The sequence below is a fragment of the Carlito syrichta genome, unplaced genomic scaffold, assembly GCF_000164805.1.
Source record: "Carlito syrichta isolate Samal-C Ts95f unplaced genomic scaffold, Tarsius_syrichta-2.0.1 Scaffold304264, whole genome shotgun sequence".
Classification (NCBI taxonomy): Eukaryota; Metazoa; Chordata; class Mammalia; order Primates; family Tarsiidae; genus Carlito; species Carlito syrichta.
Window position 1 is genome coordinate 654,500 of NW_007248360.1, and position 23,300 is coordinate 677,799.

General features: G+C 38.9%; 1 protein-coding gene across 1 annotated transcript in view; it reads left to right on the forward strand.

The window, feature by feature from the left end:
• The window catches only part of SLX4IP (SLX4 interacting protein), a 189,072-nt gene that overhangs the window by 7,376 nt on the left and 158,396 nt on the right, over nt 1–23,300 (forward strand). Inside the window, exon 2 of the mRNA XM_008059582.1 lies at nt 10,864–10,915. Coding sequence (XP_008057773.1) covers nt 10,889–10,915 — 27 coding nt within the window. The 5' untranslated portion in view covers nt 10,864–10,888. The remainder of the gene's footprint in view (nt 1–10,863; nt 10,916–23,300) is intronic.

Genomic DNA, 23,300 nt, shown 5'->3' on the forward strand with positions numbered 1-23,300 from the left:
TTGCCTTCTAGTGAGCCCTCACTTATGAAAAGGGGATTAGGGAGCTCAGTTGAACCTCTTTTGTAAGAGCACTGATCCCATTCATGAGGGTGGAACCTTTATAACCTTATCACTTACCAAAGGCCCCACCTGTTAATACTATCACATTGAGTATTAGGTTCCCACATACGGTTTTTAGGAGGGAATACCAATATTCAGATCATAGCACCATGTTAGATTTTTCTTTCTCGTGGGAGGCAGATGGGCCCTCCATGACTGTCATCTGTTCTGTCCCAGATGACAGGCTGTGTGTTCCTGCAGTAAAGGAAGAGAATATGTGCTCTCCACAGATTCTATGCCAAATGGTTTTTCTGTGTTTAGACATCACACTTTGAGAGTTTTACAAAATAATCATGGGGACATGACCCTTCACTCCCCAGAGGAGGTAAGATTCATGATTGGATTTTGCTAATTTGTCAATGTGTAAATCATCAAAGAGAACAGGAAACTCTCCCTCCATAAGACTTGGCTGGAAGACAGACCTTACTCTGGGTACCACATTTGCCCATTTTTCAGCTGGATTGTTTTATTTTGAATACTCATCCTTTGCAGGTTATATGTCATGCAAATAGCTTCTCCTATTTTATTATGCCCCTCCCCCCATTTCTTTATGGTATATTTTGATAAACATAAGTTTTACTTTTTAAAAACCTCTTATTTTTAAATAGTTATAGATGAACAGGAATTTGCAAAAAAGTGTACAGGGAGATCCTGTAAACCCTTCCCTCGGTTTCTCCCAGTTATAACATATTGCATAATTATAGTACAAATATGAAAACCAGAAGATTGACATTGGTTCAGTTCACAGAATTTGTTAGAATTAACATGCATTTCTTTGATTTTATACAGTTGAATCATGTGTGTATATTTATGTAACCAGCTCCACAATCAAGATACAGAATTGTTCCCTTGTTCCATACTTCTTTACAGCCAGATGCCTCTTCCCCTGGCAACCACTCATCTCTTCACTTCTGTAAAGAATAAAGAATAAATATTCTAAGAATATTATATAAATGAAGTGACACATTATGTAACCGTTTGAGATTGCCTTTTGCTTTATTCAGCATATTCCCTTAGATCAGTCCAAGTTGTTGTGTGTGTCAATAGTTTATTCCTTCTTATTGCCAAGTAATATTTCAGGGTATAAATGTCCTGCAGTTTGTTGAGCCATTCACCCATTGAAAATATCTGGCTTGTTTCCACTTTGGGGTTGTTAAGAGTAAAGTTGTTATGAACATTTGCAAACAGGCTTTTACATGAGCCTAAGTTTTCGTTTATCTGGGGTAAATTCTCAGAAGTGCCATTTTTAGGTTGTACAGCATGTGTGTTTAGATTTATAGGAAACTGCCAATCTCTTTTCCAGAGTGGCTGTACCAATTTTACAGTCCCATCAGCAATATATGAGAGATCTATTTTTTCTGTGCCCTCTCTAGCATTTGATGTTATCACTATAGTTGATTTGTCATTTTGGTAGGTGTAGAGTGATATCTCGTGGTGGTTTTATTTTGCGTTTCCTTGATGGCTAATGATGTTGAATATCTTTCCATATGCTTATTTGCCATCTGTATATTCTCTTTCGTGAGATATCTGTTTATGTCTTATGCCTATTTTCTGATTGGATCTTTTTTTACTATTTAATTTGGGGAGTTGTTTGTATATTCTAAATATAAGTTTTTTGTTGGATATGGATTGCAAATATTTTCTCCTAGTTTGTAGAGAAGCTTTAATTTTAATATGGTCAGATCAATCATTCTTTTTCTTTATGATCTGTATTTTTTGTGTTTAGTTAGAAAATTCCTTCCTTATTCTGAAATTATAAAAATATTCTCTAAAAAGTTTTGGTTTTCCACATTTGAGTTTTAAACACATCTGTAATTGATTTTTGTGTGTTGTGTGAGACAGTGGACTAAATTCATTTTTTGCCCAGTACATATAAGCAGTTGTTCAGCTACAGTTTATTGAATGAGTAGTCTCTTTATTTCCCACTAATTTGCAATGCTTTTACTGTCATACCTCATTTCTATGAAATGCATGGTCTTGTTTCTGGCCTGTGGAGTCTGTCTCTTCACCCTGTTTGCCCACCCCTTTGCCAGGACATTATTTATTTGCTGTAGCATTGTGGTTTTGCTATATCTGGCTAGACGAATCTCTTCTTTGATTTTGTTTTTTGTTTGTTTATTTCCCCCTTCTTCTCTAGCAGTGTCTTGGTCCTTTTGTCAGTTTCCATGTTCTAGATTGCGGTTGAAATGGCATTAGATTAGCAGAGCCATTTGAGGAGGTCTTGCACATATCTTATTTAGTCTATTCCTAGTTACTTTTTATTTGTGGGATTCTAGTTTAAATCCCACATTTTTCTACCTGTTTCAAAGAAATTGCTTCTAATGGTTCGTTAATAAGCACACTTGCTACTTTTTTTGTCGATACTTTTATAGATCAAGAAATTCCTTTCTATTCATAGATTTCTGATGTTTTCCCTTATAATTTTTGCCTTTTGAAATGATCATGCTTTTTTTCTACTTCAATTTTTTTAATGTGGTGATTTTTCTAGTATTAATTAATTTTAATACTAGTATTTTATATTTTTGATATTCTAAATCGTAACTAAGATCCATCAACACACTCAATAATATATATGTCAAGGCACTTTGAGCTGTGGGCTCCTACACAGAGCTGCTAAACAGTAGGTTGGTGGGGTTCTCTGTGCTCTTGCAGACTTTCCCTGAACTACCAGAGTGCTGTCTCCGCAGCTCCCTTTCTTATTTCCATCCTTAACCTTAATCATATGGCCCTAGAAAACTAGGGGACAAGGCTAATGTGATGTTTTCCAAGTCTCTATTATATGGTTTTCTGTGGGAAGGCTTTGAAGACTTTCTTTATCTGAAATGACTTTAACAAATATGTAACTCAAGGTCTGTGCAATTGGCGTCCAGCTGTGTTGTGGGCCTTGGTAGAATTCATTTATTTATATTTTGAACACAAATAAGTGTGCCATGATATATGATAAATTAATTCAAACTATAATTTCTTTAACTGTAAAATTTCTTTCTATCTCTCTCTTTCTTTCTTTGATTAGCAGGAGAGAACCACTACACATGTAGCTTTATTTGAAGTCATCCTCTGGGTTGGGAACTTGGGGAGACCTTATCTCTACAATAAATAAAAAAATTGTCCGGATGTGGTGCCGCATGCCTGTAGTTCCAGCTACTTGGAAGGCTGAGGCAGAAGGATCACCTGAGTCCGGCAGGTCGAGGCTGCAGTGGTTGTGAGCATGCCAGCCTGGACCGACAGAGTGAGACTCCTATTAAAAAAAAAAAAAAAATCAAAGGTTTGTATTGTTAGATGAAAATGTAAGCCGGGCTTGGTGGCTCAGCCTGTAATCTCAGAGCTTTGGGAGGCTGAGGTGAGTGGATTGCCTGAGCTCGTGGGTTCGAGACCCGCCTGGGCAACTTGGCAAGACCTCATCTCTACCATAAATAAAAAAAATATTAGCTGGGCGTAGTAGCGCTCGCCTATAGTTCCAGCTACTTGGAAGGCTGAGGCGGAAGGATCCCAGCAGGTTGAGGCTGCGGTGGCCGGGAGCATGCCACTGCACTCCAGCCTGGGCGACAGAGACTCCAACGCCAAAAAAAAAAAGAAGAAGAAAAGAAAAGAAAATGTAACCTTCACTGTAATATGGCTTATTATCTAGCCAATGGAAGATACCATCTAAAAGCCTGACCTCAGCCTTTCATGTGGTCCTCCAGTCCTTTGGGGAAAGAAGGATATATGGGATAACCAGTGTATAATTTAAAAATGCTTTACCTTTGGCTGGTTGGGTACTTGCTAACAAAACTCTGTCCTTCTTTCCCTGTCTAGCTGATGTACTTGAGCATTCTTTAAGTACCCCCACTAAGAGACTTTCTGATTTTTTTTATTTTTATTTTTCAGACAGGGTCTCACTCTGTCACCTAGGCTGAAGTGCAGTGGTATGATCACAGTTCACTACCGCCTCAACCTCCCGGGACCAAGAGATCCTCTTGCCTCAGTCTCCCAAATAGCTGGGACTATAGGTGCACACCACCATGCCTGGTTAATTTTTTAAAAATTTTTTGTAGAGATGAGGTCTCACTATGTTGCCCAGGCTAGTTTCGAACTCCTGATCTCAAAGAATCCTCCCGACTTGGACTCACAAAGTATTGGGATTACAAGTGGGGGCTACCATACCCAACCAGGACTCCCTAAATTCTTAGCAAAATTATTTAAGCCTGGTTGAATATATTTCAGGGAACTGATTTTATGTTTATCAGGCTCAAATAATATAATTTTAAAGACTTATCTAAAGTTTTTAGGACAACCTTTATGTTTTCAAACACATGTGCCTCTGTTGTTTCTAAAACATTCCATCACCATTAAAGAGAGCTCTTGCTCCATTTAACCTTGTGCTCCCAGGCTCCCAGCATATTCATACGTACTAATACACACATTTTCCATTCTCCAATATTTTTGTAAACATGATGTTGTTTAGGTCAAGATTTCAGTATTTACTATTATGACTGTAAATGCTAGTCATAACTGAACTGTGTATTTAAGAGCTCCTTATTTTCTGCACCATTTTTATTGATCGTGGAATCAGTAATTTCCTTGTTATTATTCAGCTGTTTAGCATTGAGTGTACCTGCCCTAATTCAATGTCATTGGTCCACCAGTTGTCTAAAGTGTGTGTGTGTGTGTGTGTGTGTGTGTGTGTGTGTGTGTGTGTGTGTGTATGAGCCTTGCGACTTGCTCTAGTATGGAGGGCCGGTTCTTCTTGTGTCTATCCATGGCTCTCAAGCGGGGTCTCTTTTCACCAGATCCTCAGCTTTCCTCTGCCTTTCTCCTGTCTCACCCTTCCTGTTTCCTACATCTTCCTCTTTCTTGGTTAATTTCCTCATTTTGGTGAAGTACATCTTTAGTAGCTTCCTGAGAAAGGATGCGTGGGGCATATATTTTTTAAGAGCTTGCGTGTCTAAACATATTTTTTTCTCTCCTCAAGTTTAAAGGCAATTGGAAGCTGGAAACAATTTTCTTCAGAATTTTGAAGATATTTCTCCATTGCCTTTGAACTTCCAGAGTTGCTCTGGGCAGTTTGGAGCCAATTCTGACCCCTGATCCTTTACATTTTCTACCTCCTAAACCTCCTACCCCCACATATTGTTTTAGAATTCTTTTTGTCCTCAATGACTAACATTTCACTTTGATAGATGCTCTAATATGGGCATATTTCCATCCTAATTTTCATGTGTTAGACTTCTTATACTGGTCTCATTTTAACTTATTCTCTCTTATTTTTCATCTCTTTTATTTTTATCGAAGTTTCTGGGAAGTTTACTTAACTTTATCTTCCAACCCTTCTATTAAGTTTTTAATTTCAGCCATAATGGTTTTAAATCATTGTTTTCTGAAAGTTCCCTTTTTAAATCTTTTTGTTTTATGGATGCAGTATCTCCAGTTTTCCTAATGATAGTTTTTCTTTTTTATTATTTTTAAAAAAATGTTTCCTTCTCCCTCCACAGTCTCTGTTTCAGCCAAGTTGTTTTTTTTTCTGGGTTTTTTTCCTTCTTTTTTTTCTTCATGATAGAATCTTGCCTTAGATAGTAGATGATTCCTGATTGTTTACTTGTATTTGAGAGTGGGACGTTAAGATGACTAGATTCTCTGCACGTGGGTTTGGGGCTTGTGGGTGTGGACATCACTTAAGAGCCATCTGTCTAGTCTGTTTCCTTGGGGAACCCCTGATGTTAGTATTTTTAGACCCTGTCTTTCAGGGTAGTTCAGTTTCCTGAGTAAGGAGGTTTCAGTCTCCTGCCTGGAGAGGCTAGGCAGGGTAGAGGGACATGCAGGTTGGGGAAGGTCTCAATTTTTTAAAAATTTTATTTTAAAGATGTAGCATACATTTCAGGATTAGGTATTCAAGAGGTCATCATACAGGTAAAGTTTGGGCCTCCCTTCGGTCCCCACTTTGCCTGGTTTGAGATCAGCTACCCTTATTGAGGTTATGTGCCGCCCCCCCACAGTGTCCTAGTTATCAGGGAAATGCAAATCAAAACCACATTGAGATACCACTTAACCCCAGTGAGAATGGCCATTATTAATACAACAAAAAACAACACATGCTAGTGAGGATGCAGAAAAAAGGGAATGCTTCTACACTGCTGGTGGGAATGCAAACTAGTTCAACCTCTATGGAAAACAGTGTGGCAATTTCTAAAAGAACTAGAAATTCATCTTTCATATGACACAGCAATCCTCCTACTGGGAATATACCCAGAGGAACTCAAATCATTCTACCAAAAAGATACCTGCACACGCATGTTTATCAAAGATCTCAGTTTGTAAGTATTCCTTCACCTCTCTTTTTTCAGTGGGGTCTTCACCACGTTGTACTGTGCTGTGTTCTGTGGACTAGAGAGCCTGTCTTACCTTATACAAACAATACTTCAGTCTTCTGCCAGGGTCTAAAGGGCATGTACCTGGCTGGCACAGTAAAGGGGAGTAGTTACCTTTTTATTGCCAAATAATATTCCACTGTGTGATATAACACATTTGTTTATCCATTCATCAGTTGATGAACACTTGTGTTGTTCCTACTTTTCGGCTACTATAAATAATGCTTCTCTGAACATTTCTATATAGTTTTTTTGTATGGACATAATTTTTTTATTTTTCTTGAATTAGAAATGCTGGGTCGTAATTTTGAAAAACTGACAGACTATTATCCAGTTGTCCAAAGTGGCAGTAATATTTTACATTCCTACCAGCAAGGTATGAGTGTTTCAGTTATTCACATCCTTGCCAGCACCTGTTATTGTTTGTCATTTTGATTTTAGCCATCCCAAAGACTGAGTATAAAGTGATAATCCATTGAGGTTATGATTTGCATTCCTTTGATGGCCAGTGATGTTAAGCATCTCTTTATATGCTTATTGGCCATTTGTCTATCTTCTTTGAAGAAATGTCTATTCAAGTTCTTTGTTTCTGTGATAAATCACTGAGTATTATAGACCCTAAATCCATCCAAGTAGCTGTGAAGACCATAATTTTGTTCTTCTTTATGACTGTGTAACATTCCATCATGTATATGTTACACATTAGTTTTTTTTGTTTGTTTGTTTTGTTTTGTTTTGTTTTGAGTTGGAGTCTCACTTTGTCGCCCAGACCGGAGTACAGTGGCCGCTCCCAGCCACCGCAGCCTCGACCTGCTGGGCTCCGGCGATCCTTCCGCCTCCGCCTTCCACGTAGCCGGAATTACAGGCATGCGCTACCACGCCCGGCTGATTTTTTGATTTATTGTAGAGATGAGGTCTCGCTGCCCAGGCAGGTCTCCAACCCGCGGGCTCAGGCAATCCACTCACCTTAGCCTCCCAAAGGCGTGGGATTACAGGCTGAGCCACCGAGCCCGGCTCCACATTAGTTTTTATTCAGTCTAGTTTTGATGGTCATCACGGTTGGTTCCATGTTTTTGTGATTGTAAATAGTGCTGTAATAAACATGTGTGTGCAGGTATCATTTTGTAGAGTAATTTAAGTTCCTCTGGGTATATTCCGAGAAGGGGGAATACTGGGTTGTATGGAAGGTCAATTTTTAGTTCTTTTAGGAATCACCGCACTGTTTTCCATAGAGGTTGAACTAGTTTGCGTTCCCACTAGCAGTGTAGAAGCGCTCCCTTTTCTCTGCATCCTCACCAGCATCTGTTGTTTTTTGTTTCATTACAATGGCCATACTTACTGGAGTTAGGTGGAATCTCAGTGTGATTTTGATTTACATTTCCAAATGATTAGTGAGGCTGAGCATTTTTTCATGTTTTGTATATCTTCTCATATGTCTTCTTTTGAGAAGTGTTTATTCATGTCTTCTGCCCACTTTTTAATGGGGATGTTTGTTTTTTTTCTTTTTGGCATGTTTGAGTTCCTTGTAGATCCTGGATGTCAGGCCTTTGTCAGATATGCAGTTAGCAAATATTTTTTTCCATTCTGTGGGCTGTCTCCTCATACCATTTGTTAACAAACTATTTCTTTGTCAAATTATCTTGGTACCTTTTTTGAAAATCTGTTTACTAGGACCATACATGGTTGCCTGGAGGAAAAACAAAAAGAAAATTTATTGACCATACATGTTAAGAATCTATTTCTGGTCTCTTGGTTTTGTTCCATTGATCTGTGTATCTGTTTTTATGCTAATACAGGTTGACCATACCTAATCTAAAAATTCAAAATCTGAAATTCTTCAAAATCTGAAACTTTTTGAGCACTTTATCACACCACAAGTGGAAAATTCCACACCTGACTTTGTGTGATGAGCTACACAAATGAAGTCAAAACTTTGTTTCATGTACAAAAATATTGTATAAGATTATTGTCAGGCTATGTGTATTAGGTATATATGAAAGATAAATTAATTTCTTGTTTAGACTTGGGTCTCATTCCCAAGATATCTAATTATATATTTGCAAATATTCCAAAATTTGAAAACTTGAAATCTGAAGCACTTCTGGTCCCAAGCATTTTGGGTAAGAATACTCAACCTGTACCATACCATTTTGATGGCTGTAGCTTTGTAGTAAGTTCTTAAATGAGGAAGTGTGAATCCTCCAACTTTGTTCTTCTTTTTCAAGATTGTTTTGGCTACTCCCAATCCCTTGCATTTTCATATGCATTTTAAGATAAGCCTGTCAATTTCTCTTAAAAAAAACACCTGGGATTCTGATAAGGATTGTGTTGATTCTGTAGAACAGTGGAGAATATTTTCATCTTAACAGTATTAGTCTTCTGATTCATGAACATGGGATAGCTTTCTGTTTACTTTAGTCTTTAATTTCTTTCTATTGTATTTTATAGCATTTGGTATACTTATTTTGTTATTTATTTCTGAATATTCTTTTTAATGCTATTGAAGATGGAGTTGTTTTCTTAATTTCATTTTAGGATTACTCATTGCTGGCATATGGTCTACAGCTTTGCTGAACTTTTTTTTCTTTTTCTTTTTTTTTTTGAGTTGTTGACTCACTCTGTTATCACCCAGGCTGGAGTGCAGGGGCATGATCATGGCTACTGCAGCCGTGACCTGCTGGTCTCAGGCAATCCTTCCACCTCAGCCTCTTGAGTAGCTGGGACTACAGGCACATGCCACTGTGCCCAGCAAATTTTTTGATTTATTAATAGACACAAGGTCTCACCAGTTTGCCCAGGCTGGTCTCAAACTCTTGGAATCAGGCAGTTCTCTTGTCTTATACTCCCAAAGTGCTGTGATTACAGGCATGAGCCATTTCACTGGACTCTTGAACTTGTTTTGTAATTCTAGTAGTTTTTGGTGATTTTTTAGGGTTTTCTTTATAGAAGAGCATGTTATTTGTAAATAGACATAGTTTATCTCTTCCTTCCTAATCTGAATGCCTCTTATTTCTTTTTCTTGCCTAATTCCTTGGTTAGAACCACTAGTACAGTGTTGATTAGAAATGGCAAATGCTGATATCCTTGTCTTTTCCTCATGCTATGGGAGGAAATGTTCAGTCTTTCACTGTTAAGTGTGATTTTATCTGTGGATTTTTCCTAGATACCTTTCATCAGGTTGAGGAATTCTATTCCTATTATATTGGATTTTTAAAAAACAAAAAAGCATTTTGGGTTTTGTTAATTTTTTGTATTTGAGATGATCACATGTTTTTTTTTCCTTTTATTTTATTAACATATGGTATTATATTGATTAATTTTAAGTTGTTAAACCACTCTAGCATTCCTGGGAAAAATCCAACTTGGTCATGGTGTATAATCTTTTTTTATGATAATGTATTTAATTTGCTAGCATTTTGTTGAAGATTTTTATGTCTGTCTTTATAAGGAATATTGGTACAGAGTTTCCTTGGCATGTCTCTGGTATTGGCATCAAGATAATACTAGTCTCTTAGAGTGACTTAAGAGGTTTTTCTTATGCTTCTAATATTTTAAAAGAGTTTGTGAAGGATTGATATTAAACATTTGATAGAATTCACCAGGGAAGCCATCTAGGCCTATGCTTTTTTTGTGGGCAGTTTTGAAGCTATTAATTTTTGGGGGGCGGGAGTCAAGGTCTCACTCTGTTCCCCAGCCTATAGTGCAGTGGCATGATCATGGCTTACCACAGCCCTGACTTCCTGGGTTCAGGTGATTTTTCCACCTCAGCTGGGACTACAGGTACATGCCATGATGTCTGGCTAATTTTATTTTTATTTTTTTATATAGAGACAAGGTCTCTCTATGTTGCCCAGGTTGGTCTTGTACTTCTAGGCTCAAGCAATCTTCCCACCTTGGCCTCCCAAAGTGCAGGGATTACAGGCGTAAGCCACTGTGCCCAGCTGAGTTATTAATTTTTTTTTTTTTTGAGTTGAAGTCTCACTTCATCACACAGGCTGGAGTGCAATGGCATGCTCACAGCTACCGCAGCCTCGGCCTGCTGGGCTCAGTCAATCCTTCAGCCTTAGCCTTCCAAATAGTTAGAACCACAGGCACGCACCACCATGCCCAGCTAATTTTTTTGATTTATTGTAGAGACGAGGTCTCTCCAAGTTGCCCAGACTGGCCTCGAACCCCTGGGCTCAGGCAATCTTCTCACCTTGGCCTCCCAAAGTGTGAAATTACAGGAATGAGCTACCACGCTCAACCTGAGTTATTAATTTAATACAGTATTTTGATTAAGGGTAATTATAAGTGAACATTCATCTCACAAATATCCACTGATATTTTATTATTCAGCCAACATTTGTTATATAAAATGTCCAAATAAAAACAGATTTTGATATACCTAATTATAAATTTCTTTTTTTCTCTCTTAAAGTTCTGTACTGTGGAATCAGAAAGCCATGGCATCTAAGAAATTTGCTGTTAAAGTAAGTAATACTTAATAATCTGTTTAAAATGATTAATCATTTTTAAAATATAACTGAGTTCTGTGTTGAAAATTAAAGTTCTGAATATTTTACTCCTTCTATTTGGGACTCTTGAAATTTTAAGTAGGCACATTGACAATTTTTTTTTTTAATATTACCTTCTGGAAACACATTTTAAAATGTCCCTTTTCTTTTTTTGTTTATTTTTAGAAACTGGGTCTTGCTCTGTTGCCCAGGTTGGAGTACAGTGAACTCCTGGGCTCAATCCATCCTTCTGCCGCAGCCTCTAGAGTAGCTGGGACTACTGGTGCACACCACCATGACTAGCTAATTTTTTTTTTTTTTTCCAGAGGTGAGCTTTCACTATGTTGCCCATATTGGTGTTTAACTCCTGGTCTCAGATGTTCTTCCCACCTCAGCTTTTCAACTAGCTGAAATTTCAGGAAAAATCTGTATTTTAAGAAGGAGGTGGGAGAGAAAATTAATAATTCATATGATTATGAGGAGTTCCTTGCTTCAAGTCTTTCATAAGATGTTTTTGGTCATAAGTTGGTCTTTAAAAATTATCATTCATGTTGCATGTCCATGGCATGGTTTCTTATTATGTTAAAGCAGATAAAAGATCACAGTGAAAGAAGTAGGCAGCAAATGCTATACCTGAGTGAATGCCAGAAGATACTTCTCTTGCCTGACTGCCTTCTTTCAGTTTTCTCTTCTAAGTGTCTTCTCTCTATCCCTTGATGACTGGGGCTGAGACCTTCTCAGGTGTGGAGGGCTGGAAAGATCCTGTGTGAAGGGTGGTGGGGAAGAGAGGGGAAGAGCTGATGAATAGTGAGCATAAGATCTTGGTGATGCTTTCATATATGTTGGCTGTTATTTAGAACATTGTATGCTAGTGTTATCTTAAGGTCAAATTCAAAACTTGAACATCGCAATATAAATTATAGTAGTTGGTTCGTCAGACTAGATACTATGTGATATTGTAGTTCTATCTTATTTTTTCTTCTTCTTTTTGTTATAAAGATGTGGGGTACAATTCAGGATTAGTTGAATCAATTCAACGTTGATTATGCAGGTACCCTTGTTGATGAGGTACTATCTTATTTTTAACCAAGTCAGTGCTTATTTAGATTTACCAACATATTTGTAAACATCCTTGCTTACAACTGTTTCTTTTATTTGTTTTCTTTAACATCTCTTTCTGTGAGAGCATATAAGTGGTGAACTTTCACTATCTGTCTTTAAAAATGTATTTTGGTCTTACTCTAGAAAGATACTTAGTTGGTTTTAGAATTCTGAGCATTATTTTCTCTCACAACTTTAATATATTTTTCTATTGGCTTCTGGCATTTGTTATTGCTACTGAGAAATGTCTTCATTATTTATTGATGCTTAAAAACCACATTAAAACTTAGTGGCTTAAGACACCAACCACTTTTGATGCCGGCTGGTGCTGCAGTTATCCAGGGGCTCACTTTAGGTGGAACATGAAAGAAGGTATACTCATGTGACTGGCAATGGATGTTGGCTGTGGTTGGAATCTCACCTGGGTTTGTCAATTGTCGGGTCTGTTAATTGTTATCCTTCAGTTCTCATACACATGGCTGTTCTATGTGTCTCAGATTTCTAGTATGGTGTCTCAGTTTTTGTTTTTTTTTGAGTTGGAGTCTCACTCTGTCTCCCAGACTGGAGTACAGTGGCCGCTTCCGGCCACCGCAGCCTCGACCTGCTGAGCTCCGGCGATCCTTCCGCCTCAGCCTTCCGAGTAGCCAGAACTACAGGCGCACGCTACCACGCCCGGCTGATTTTTTGATTTATTGTAGAGATGAGGTCTCGCTGCCCAGGTGGGTCTCGAACCCGTGGGCTCAGGCAATCCACTCACCTCAGCCTCCCAAAGGCGCGGGATTACAGACTGAGCCACCATACCTCATGTATTTAAATGCATTGAGAAGAGACTTTTTTAGGTCTGTGAAGGAGTGTGGGAATGATTTAGTTATAGGAATACAAGAAACAAAAGAAAAATGATGCAACTCTTAAGGTCAACAAAAAATTGTGCAAAATAGGACAGTAAGCATAGTGCACTACATGGCTTAGCTTTGAACAGAGGTTAAATTTCATAATATTGTGAACTCCAAGTTTTGGAAGGTTGGTAAAGGAGATATGTGGGAGGGCAGACCTAAGTATTAAGTCCCCATTTTTCATATAGATAGTATGTAAAACTGAAATAATAAGAAATTTATAGTATAAACATAGTGTTTAGAAATATGATGATAAATACTAGATCCAAAAGCTAAGTTTCAGAATGGTTGTCCCTGGTGAGTGAGAGTTGGGGTGAGAGTGGGAGCTGGGTGAGGCAAAAGAGGCTTGAGTTTTGTTTTGACTTTTTTAAGAGTTGAGGTCTCCCTATGTTGCCCAGGCTGGTCTCGAACTCTTGGGTTCAAATGCTCCGTCCTGCCCATCGTCCTGAGTAGCTGGGACTGCAGGTGTGTGCCATCCCACCAGCTTGAGGTTTGGTTTTGATATGACATTTTAATCTGTGTCATGCATTAATATAAAAATTGTGTGGTTAAATAAAATTTAAAAGGAATTAATTAACCTCCACAGGTTTTTCATACAGATACATCTGTGGTGACATCTACTACCACCGTATTTCTAAAGACTATGTTTATCTGGTTTGAAAAGTACTTAGAGCAAGCTTTCCAAAGAAACAGAAAAAGGAATGAATACTAGTTTGCTTCTTGATCTGGGTTGTTTATTCTAAGACTTCCTCTGGAATGGTATTAATTATCCATGTAAACAGCTTATCCTTTTCAAATGAAAAAAGATTTTGTGACCTTCCTACGTATGAGTGCTTTAAAAAACAAAACAAAACAAAACTGCTGTGGCCCTGGACTTGAACTCATTTTTTTCTTTTCTGCATCTTGCTGTGTTGCCTAGGCTAGAATCGAACTCCTGGTCACAAGCAGGATCTTGGCCATAGCCCCCCAATCAGCTGGGATTACAGGCGTGAGTCACCACATCTAACTCTTGAACTCTTTCTTCTAATGCTTCCTAGGCTAGATTTCCAGAAAATGGTAGCAGGGCATGAGATGACTGAGTCCTTGGAATTACAGCTTTCAGGAACACTAGACTTCTGGGCCACTGCAGCCCATGTCAGGGCTATATCCTGTACTTCAGTGATGACTCCTGTCTCAGTTGAAAGAAGTGGCAGCAGCAGGTTCTTGTCTCCCCAAGGCTCCTCAGTGATCATAAACCAAGCTTTGCACCTATCCCAGTATTTTCAAATTTCCAAAATTCTAAGATCTATAGGGTGGAAGAAAGGTCTAAATCAGTGGTCTGTAAATTACAGCCCACATGGCAGCTGCTTGCTTCTGTAAATATTTTGCTGGAACATAGCCACTCCCACTTGCTTACATATTATCTCTGACTGCTTTCATGCTACAGTGGAGTGGAGAGTTTAGTAGTTGCAACAAAGACCTTATTGCCTTCAAAGTCTGAAACACACACACACATACACACACACACACACACACACACACTGGTTTATATATATAATGTGTATATAAATATATCTCTTACATCACATCTCCATTTCTGTTAGCCACTTTTCAGATGCTCAGGAGGCACAGGTGGCTGATGGTGTTGCAGTAGACATCACAGGTCTAAATTATTGCATTCTTCTGCACTCCCACCTCTACCTCCTTGTGCCTTGTCAGAGTCAGCATTCAACGAAGCCACCTTGGGTTAAACTGACTACAAGAACAGAGTAAATTAGCCAGGCCAAGGTAAAGGCATTTCCTTTGCTGCAAGTGGAAGCAAGAAATAGACATGGACACATAACGTATTAATCATGGATGTTTATCCATTAAAACAAAACTTTAATCAGAAATCTGAATAATGCATTATTAAAAGTGTCAAATAATATGCATAGTGTCTACTTCAGTTAAATTTATGTGTCCACCCCCCTGCTGTAGAGGGATTTGAAAAAATATAGAATGTTGCCAGGCCTCACTCCCAATAATAATTACATCCTATGATTTTATGATTCTAACTTCTGGGTTCCAGCGAAGCAGTACTGTGAAAGTTTCCTACCTCATTGTCTGTCTTGTAGATCATTTCCTCTGCTTCCTGCATCTGTTTTCTTGGATTAGTTAGGTATTACACCAAAGTCTAGAATTCCTTTGGCTACAAAGCTTGCTTTGCTACTTCCCCTTCCCCCAACCCACTTTATTGTGGGTGGGAAAATTTTTGTTGGGAGGGCTTGATTAATTAGAAGGGATTCCTGGCTTCCCTCGCGGTGGCAGCCTGGGAAGATTACAGAGCCTGGCTTAGTGACAGGCCAATCTGTATTTAAGGAAAAACTCGGACCGCCAGATTTCCCTGGAATGTGGATCTGGCTTTGTCTTCCAGAGGGAATGTGTAATGACCCCCTCCTCCTTCTTCCCACCCTGTCCAGGAGGCGAAAGCTTTTATTTTTGCTGTTGTTAGTTGTCTACTTTTTATTCCGTGAGAGGGAAGGGCTGGAACTTTGGGGTTAGGAGCCTGATTCATTTTCTGAATCTAAAGTAAAAGACTTACAGTTTTATTAATATTTAGGCAGAAAGGAGAGATTTAACTTTTTTTCCTTTAGTAACGCTTCCTGCATCTTTACTATCTCTGTTTTTCTTTCCACTTCTTTGTAGCAATTATAGTTTAATGCTCTGCTCTGAATTTCAGTTAACCTTATTCTTTGCATTCCTTAGAACACCACAAAAAGAGAAATAGTCCTAAGAATTGACAGTAATTTCCGCTTTATAGTAAAAGTAAAGAGAAATGCTTTAAACTTTCAGAAAGAGACAGTTGGATAGCAAATGGGTAATCATTAGACTTTTTTGTCTTGCTGGTTTGCCTCAAGGAACCACTTAAATCCTTCATCCTAGGTTTTTTGGTCCACTGGAATGAGAGTGATACTGACTTTATCAGTGAAAATTGATCATTGATGCACTGATTTTGTGTGTCACATTGAAAAAAAATTTACGCAAATATTTTCATTTCACTTGAATTCAAGGCACTGATTTTCTACTAAATTTTAAGAAATAATTAAAACTCAAGTACTTTAATAGAGGAAGTCACAAGTTTTATATGATTATATTCTTTACTAGAAATAAATTTGAGTGAGGAATGTGCCACCTTTATCCCTGAGAATGTTTTTGCATCATTTGTTTTTGTGAAACTTTTTCAAAGCACTTCTACATTCTCTTGATACTTAAACTTTTCATCTGCTGATTACTTGATAGAATAGAAATAGAATTCATAAACATTCACCGACAGTCACCCAATTTGTTCTACCTCAGGTTTAAAACTTTTAGGTACCCTCTCACTTTGTAGGGCATTTGAAATAAAGTGCTTCTTGAACTTGATACTTTTTTCCAAGTGTTCTCTCTGCCTTTCTAGCCAGATACTCTGTTTTCTGGGCTTCACTTTCTCAATCCTTTCCTCATGTGACAATAGAAAAATGAATCTATTCTTGTTTTGGATGACTAAAAAGTATTTAAATACAGCCTTGGCTTCTCATCTCTTTTCAGGCTCAGCTTTCCACTTGCTTCCAAAAGTTTCTGCCTAAATTAATCCCTAAAACTTCTGAGAACTGAGTTTATCATTGCTTTCTTCTATACTGGTTTTTGCTTTGAACATCTGTGATCCCACCTTCATGCACCCTGGGCTTCAAATGATGTCTTTGTGTCCCCCATTCTTAGTCTCCCACTTAATGCATCCATCCTCCACAGAGTATCTTCATTTTGCTCCTTCTCATACCTTTGCTTGCAAGTTCAAGCCTTTATTATTCTTGTTGTTTGTCTTCCTGCGTTAATCTCTGAGCAATCTCTGGGCCTCTCTTGTCCTGTCATTCTAGTTCATCGAGACAAGTGCCAGGGCAATGTTTTCTTAACACCATTTTCATCATGTTACTTCCTTGCTTAAGTGATCAGGGTAATTCCTTTTGTTTAATCAGATCTAATCTAAACTCTCCAGCTAGACTTAAGGCACTCTGATAATTATGTTCCCTTTCCTCTTTAACTTTGACCTATTTTTTCACCTTGGAGCTGGGAGCATGACCCACCTATCCCTATGAAACTAATGTATTTGCGTTTCCTGCAGTCATCTGTTCTGTGGTTTCCTCTCCACTGGTTATCTCTCCCCTCTTCTTCCTTGGTCTGTGCGGATTAGCTTTTCCCAGGCTTGACCAAGGTTGATACACGATCTAAACTTTTCCCGTGTTGATTACCATATTACTTTGTGTTCCTTTGACCATGATTTGCAGGTTATGTTGTCCTGTTTTGTGTATCTTCTTCAATTGTTTTTATATTATACACATGTGCTTTTACACGCACTATTACCAACCACATCACCTGAGAAGGAGGACCTGTGCTCTGCCTCTCTTGTGTCCACACAAGCCTTGAATATTCTAGAGCTTTCCTGAGGTGCCAATACCTCTCACTTTCCTTGTTCCAAAGAAGGTTTTTTGTCATGGCTTGTGGAGAATAGAGAAAACACTCAAGCTGAGGTATTTCTTCCTGGTCTTTTTTTCACTTCCAGTCAAGGAAGGTTGAATCTTCAATTTGTTGTATTTTCTTTTCTTAAAAAATTTTATCTCTATCTATTTCTTCTTTTAGGAATCCTCAATTCCACTTTGAAAATTTTTTTTTAATGATTCTTTTTGAAAATAGCTTCTGTGAATAGTCAAAATGCCAATTCATAGAATTTACTTCTATATGTACTTCAGAAAAGTAAAATGTTTCAGTATAATGGTTTACAATATCTGTACATTATTCTTTTATTTTAATTAACTCCTTAGCATTAGACCTTGATATTTTAATTTTTTTCAACACACATAAAAAGCATGTGCTTTTATTATTATAGTGTAAAAATTAATTCTTGCTAGAAAAATAAACTCAGGATCTCTCACCAAATATTATGAATTCAGTCAACACCTTGGATTCTCTCTAAAGGCTGTAGAGGGCGTCATTGTTCTATGTTTTGTGAAGTAGCTATTTTTCTGCAGATACTGTGATCCAAGGAAGCACAGCAACTAAAGTGCATTTTAAATCGCTGGCTCATTCTTAAATTACTGTGACATCCTAAATGCCTGTTTGTTTGCCAGGTGGTTGTGTGCGTGCTTGCTACCATGGCCTGCCACGCATGTGTACATTTAGATTGCTTCTCCTCTGGAGTTCTCTCACTAGGATATGCCCCCACCAACACTGCAGGGAAAATAGTCTCAACCATCAAAACTATCCAGAGTGGACTCAGGGAAAGCATTCGGAGTGAAACAGGACTGCCTCACTCTCTCTTTTTTTTTTTTTTTTTTTTGAGTTGGGATCTCACTCTGTCACCCAGGCTGGAATGCAGTGGCACAATCACATCTCACTGCAGCCTCGAACTCCTGGGCTCAGGTGGTTCTTCTGCCTCAGTCTCTTGAGTGGCTAGGACTACAGGTTTGTGCCACCACACCCAGCTAATTTTTAAATTTTTTTTCATAGAGATGAAGTCTTGCTGTATTGCCCAGGCTAGTCTCCAACTCCTGCGCTCAAGTGATCCTCCTGCCCTGGCCTCCCAAAGTGCTGGGATTTGGGGTGTGAGCTACCACACCCAACTAGGACTGCCTCTTGAATGCTTCCATTCCAGATTCAGGAGCCTGGCAGTGATAAGCTGAGAGTAAGGATCTCCTTTGTCCTTGGAAAGCTTTGGGAGCCCAGCCCAGCCCGGCCCTGGTCCTAGCAGTAAAGACTAAGGGGGTCAAAGTCATGAAGTCATGATGTTTTTACCTTTATGGCTCTTCCTACTCACCTTTCTTTGTTGTTTTCGTTACTGTCAGTTTAGAGGATGCTTGGTTGAGCATTTTAGGGGTGGGGAGGGGATTGAGAGTGTCCTTGGATTCTCTAATCCTAGGGAATTCCATGGAAATGACATTCCACTGAAATGGCCTAGGAGTGCAGCAGTCTGGTCATTAGCTCAATAATGTAACGTTGCACAGTGTATCCTTATTGTCCTTTTAGATCCTTTTCTGGTAGTGACCCCTTAGAATATCCACGATTAAGTAATATAGGAAACTATGCTTCTGTATGCGTCACTTTGTCCCATGTGAGTAGCATGTGACAATAACATTCTGATTTTAAGACTACTAGAAACATCACATTCTGACTAGGTACCCTACATGTGTGCACACACTCATGTGCTATATTTTGCAAGTATAATATGAGATAAACAAAGGAATGTTATACTGTGTGTTCCACAATGGAACAGCATTATATAGATTCTCAGGAGGCATGTACAAAGTCTGGCATCCAAATTCTCATTATCTGAAAAATTCACCATATAGTATGAATTAGTATTGAGATCATGTCTGGTTCTAAATATCTACGATTCTGTATAATTTATTCATGTTACTCCAGTTTCTTTATAGTACTTTTTTATTTTTTATTGAGTCAGGGTCTCACTCTGTTACCCAGCTTAGAGTGCAGTACATGGCTCACCACAGCCTCAACCTCCTGGTTTTAGGTGATCTTTCCATCTCAGCCTCCCAAGTAGCTGGAATTACAGCTGTGTGTCACTGGCTCATTTTTGGATTTGTGTAGAGACAAGGTCTTGCTATGTTAACTAGGCTGGTCTTGAACTCCTGGGCTCAAGCAATCCTCCACCTCAGCCTCCCAGAGTGCTGGGATTACAGGCATGAACCACTGTGCCTGTACTACTTACTGAAATGTAGATCATTAGGTTTTTGAGGAAAGGGTTCTAGAAGATGAAAATAATATCAGATTTTTTTGTTAGAGTTCCTGAATTCATGTTGTGGTTTCACTTGTCAAAATTGGATGACTTTGGGTGAGCTGTATTACCTCTCCGAGCATCTATTTCTTCACCTATAAAACAGGAATAACAGCACTGTCTGTTTCACAGGGTTCCTTTTGGGTATCAAATTGGTAATAAAAGACATCATGCTGTGAAAGTGTTTGGGAAAATAACATCTTATGCATGTCATGGACTGTCAGTAATTATTTCACAATGATGGGCTATATAGTATTAGGGGTACTTGGCCTTGACTTCTTATTTGTTCCTGATCTCATAGTTCTTTGGAGTGAGGACTAGTCTAATTCTTTTCATATGTAAGGTCTCAATTAGCAAATCTTTATTTATCCTCACCATGTAAGCCCTGGGTTAGGCACTAGAGACACAGACAAGGCCGATGGTTACTCATCTCTTACCTCGGGAAGTTTGCAGTGAGAAGTGAACACGTCAGACATTAAATAGCAGTAGGTTAGTGCATCCTGCGTAGTTGGGTCACGACCACATTAATACAGATCTGCTTCTGAATGGGATATTGTGGCAAAGCCATAGGCCAGCCAGTCTGTTGGGTGCCCTACTTATTTGTCAGTGTATACTATGGGCTACAGTGGCAGGTGGCCAGGATTAGAAGTCAGGGGGGTTGGATTTTAGTCCTTGCTATTGATTCCTATCTAGGGATAGGTCAGCTAACCTCTTTTGTTCCTGTTATCTATATCTGTGTAACAAAGCAGCCCCAATATTCTCACAATTCAGTGGGTCAGAAAATCCTGCTGGGCAGTTTTTCTGCTTTATTTGGCATTGGCTAAGGTCAATCTCTTGGATGCATTCGGTGACCAACTGGGCTACAAAGCTCAAGAAGACTTCTCTCATGTGTTCAGTTCTTCACGAAGCCTCTCTCTTCACAAGGTGTCTCATGGTTCAGTAGTCTAGCTTGAGTTTCCTTACAGCATGGTGGCCTGCTTCCACAAAAGACATGAAAACCTAAGCTGCTGGGCTTCCTAAGGGCGGGCTCTGGAACTTGCACACCACTACTTCTACCATAGTCTGTTGGCCAGCAAATCGCGAGGTCAAGAGGACAGGAAATAGATTCTACCAATTTTTTTCATGTGAGGTCTCAATTAGCAAATATTTATTTATCTCCACCATGTAAATCCTGGGTTAGGCACTAGAGATGCAGACAAGTGTCTGTGATGTAGGAAGCAATGTGCATATAGCCAAAGGATGGAAAGAATTCTTGGTGACCATCTTTGGAGATTGTTTACCAAATTCTTTTCATTTTAGTTTATTTTTCAGACAAGGTCTCACTTTTTTGCCCAGGCTGGAGTGGAGTGGCACCGTCTCAGCTCACTGCAGCCTTGAACTCCTGGGCTCAGGCAATCCTCCTGCCTCAGCCTCCTGAGTAGCAGGGACTATGGTATGCCACCACATGCAGGTTATCTTTTAAATGAGGCATTGAATTAGGGAGTCTCTAAGGGCCTATCTAGCCTTACATTTCCATGGTACTGTACATTTTTGCTTGAGGAATTTTTTTGTGCCTTATATAATAAAAAGAATTTGGGTCTGGAGGCAGAATCAGGGCTTTAACTTTGGCATGAACCTTGGGAAGTGACTTGAATCTTTCTGAGCTTTTGTACTCATCTGTTAAATAATAGGGTTAATCTTAACTCACTTCTAGGGTAATTGTTCATCTTAGCACAGAATTACCACTCAGAAAGTGTCAGCACCCTTATTCTTTTCCTTCTTGGCCACTTGATCTGGGCTTTTATAAAGCCAACAGTAATAAAGACAATGCTGTACATATGCATCATAGAATATTATGCATCCATAAAGAACAAAATTATGGCCTTTGCAGCAACATGGATGCAACCGGAGACTATCATACTAAGTGAACTATCATGGAAACAAAGAACTGTATACTGCATGTTCTCACTCATAGCATAGCAGGCCCTGGTCACTGGTCCCATGAGCATAAGGGTGGGATTGGCAGATGTTAGACATTTCTAGGAGAGGAAGGGAAAGAGGAGGAGGGGGTACACATGTTAGCCCATAGGGTGCCTGGTCTGCTCTTAGGGGGAGAGAGGGCCAGCTAGAAGCCCAAACTTCACCTGTATGTAACTTACTTATGTAGTAAACCCTCACGTTTACTCCAAAACTCTAAAATAAAATAAATGAAAAAAAGTTATGTTTCACCACATTAAAAAATGTTTCTTTCGTTTTTACTTTACAAAGAAATTTGTTTATTTTATTTTAAATTAAAAATGAACAGGTTATGTCTCCAAAAAAGCCAACAGTAGTTAGAGACATGGGTTGAAGTTTTTATTTCATTTCAATATAAAGATGTGTAAGTATTTCATTGTATTTTGCAGGTGTTCAGATATCTCTAAGACCAGAAATTCAAACAACACTGTTTAAGTTTGTCTGTTTTGGTATTATAGATTAGCTGTAGCATATCATTGCTATTGAGAAAGCAGACTTAAAAATAACATAATTTGAAAATACATTTTGGCCTATGAGCAGCTGAGTTATTTGGCCTATGAGCAGCTGAGTTATTTGGCTTTCCTGTTAACTTTTGTTTGGGAGAAAGAAAAAGCCATGTAGTATGGCCAGCAGTCAGACTGGCCATTTTGAACCTGGCAGTGCTTAACCCGTGGACCAGGCCTTGTAGGTGAGATTGGGCATGCGCTTCTATTCCCCTGCTAAATGGTTGAAACCACCAGAGGCAGAGAGCTCTGCAGTCAGGGGGAGCAGGAGAAAAGAAAGACTCTGTAGGTGCTAAAGCACTGTTTCTCAGAGTTTGTTCCCTGAGGCTGGGCACGGTATCTCATGCATGTAACCCAGCACTTTGGGAGGCTGAGGTAGAAGTATTGCTTGAGCCCAGGAGTTCCAGACCAGTGGGCAACATATTGACTACTATCTCTAACAAATAATAATAATAATAAAAATAAAAATTTAAAAATTAGCCTGGCCTGGGTGACAGAGTGAGATCCTGTCAAAGAAAAAAAAGAAGTGTTTCCTGGACCAGCAGTATTAGCATCTCCTGTACTAATTGCAGTATTTTTATCATCCTGTTGTGGGAGTTAAATGAAATGATATATATAAAGCGTTTACCACAGTACCAGGCACCATTTTAGTAATCGTTAAGCATTATCAACAACATTCATTACCGGGCGCGGTGGCTCAAACCTGTAATCCCAGTACTTTGGGAGGTGGAGGCGAGAGGATTGCCTGAACTCAGGGATTCGAGACCTGCCTGAGCAACAATGGCTAGACCTCGTTTCTACAATAAATAAAAAAATTAGCCAAGTATGGTGGCACATGCATGTGTTTCCAGCTACTTGGAAGGCTGAGGCAGAAGGATTGCCTGAGCCCAGTGGGTCAAGGCTGTGGTGGCTGTGAGTGTGCCACTGCACTCCAGCTGGGCAACAGAGTGACACTCCGCCTCTAAAATAAAATAAAATAAAATAATACAAAAACATTAATCATCATCATAAGTACTGATGAGTCTTGTGATTTTCTGCCAGAATGTTTTGTGAAGCGGCTTCTCTCTCTCTTTTTTTTTTTTTTTTTG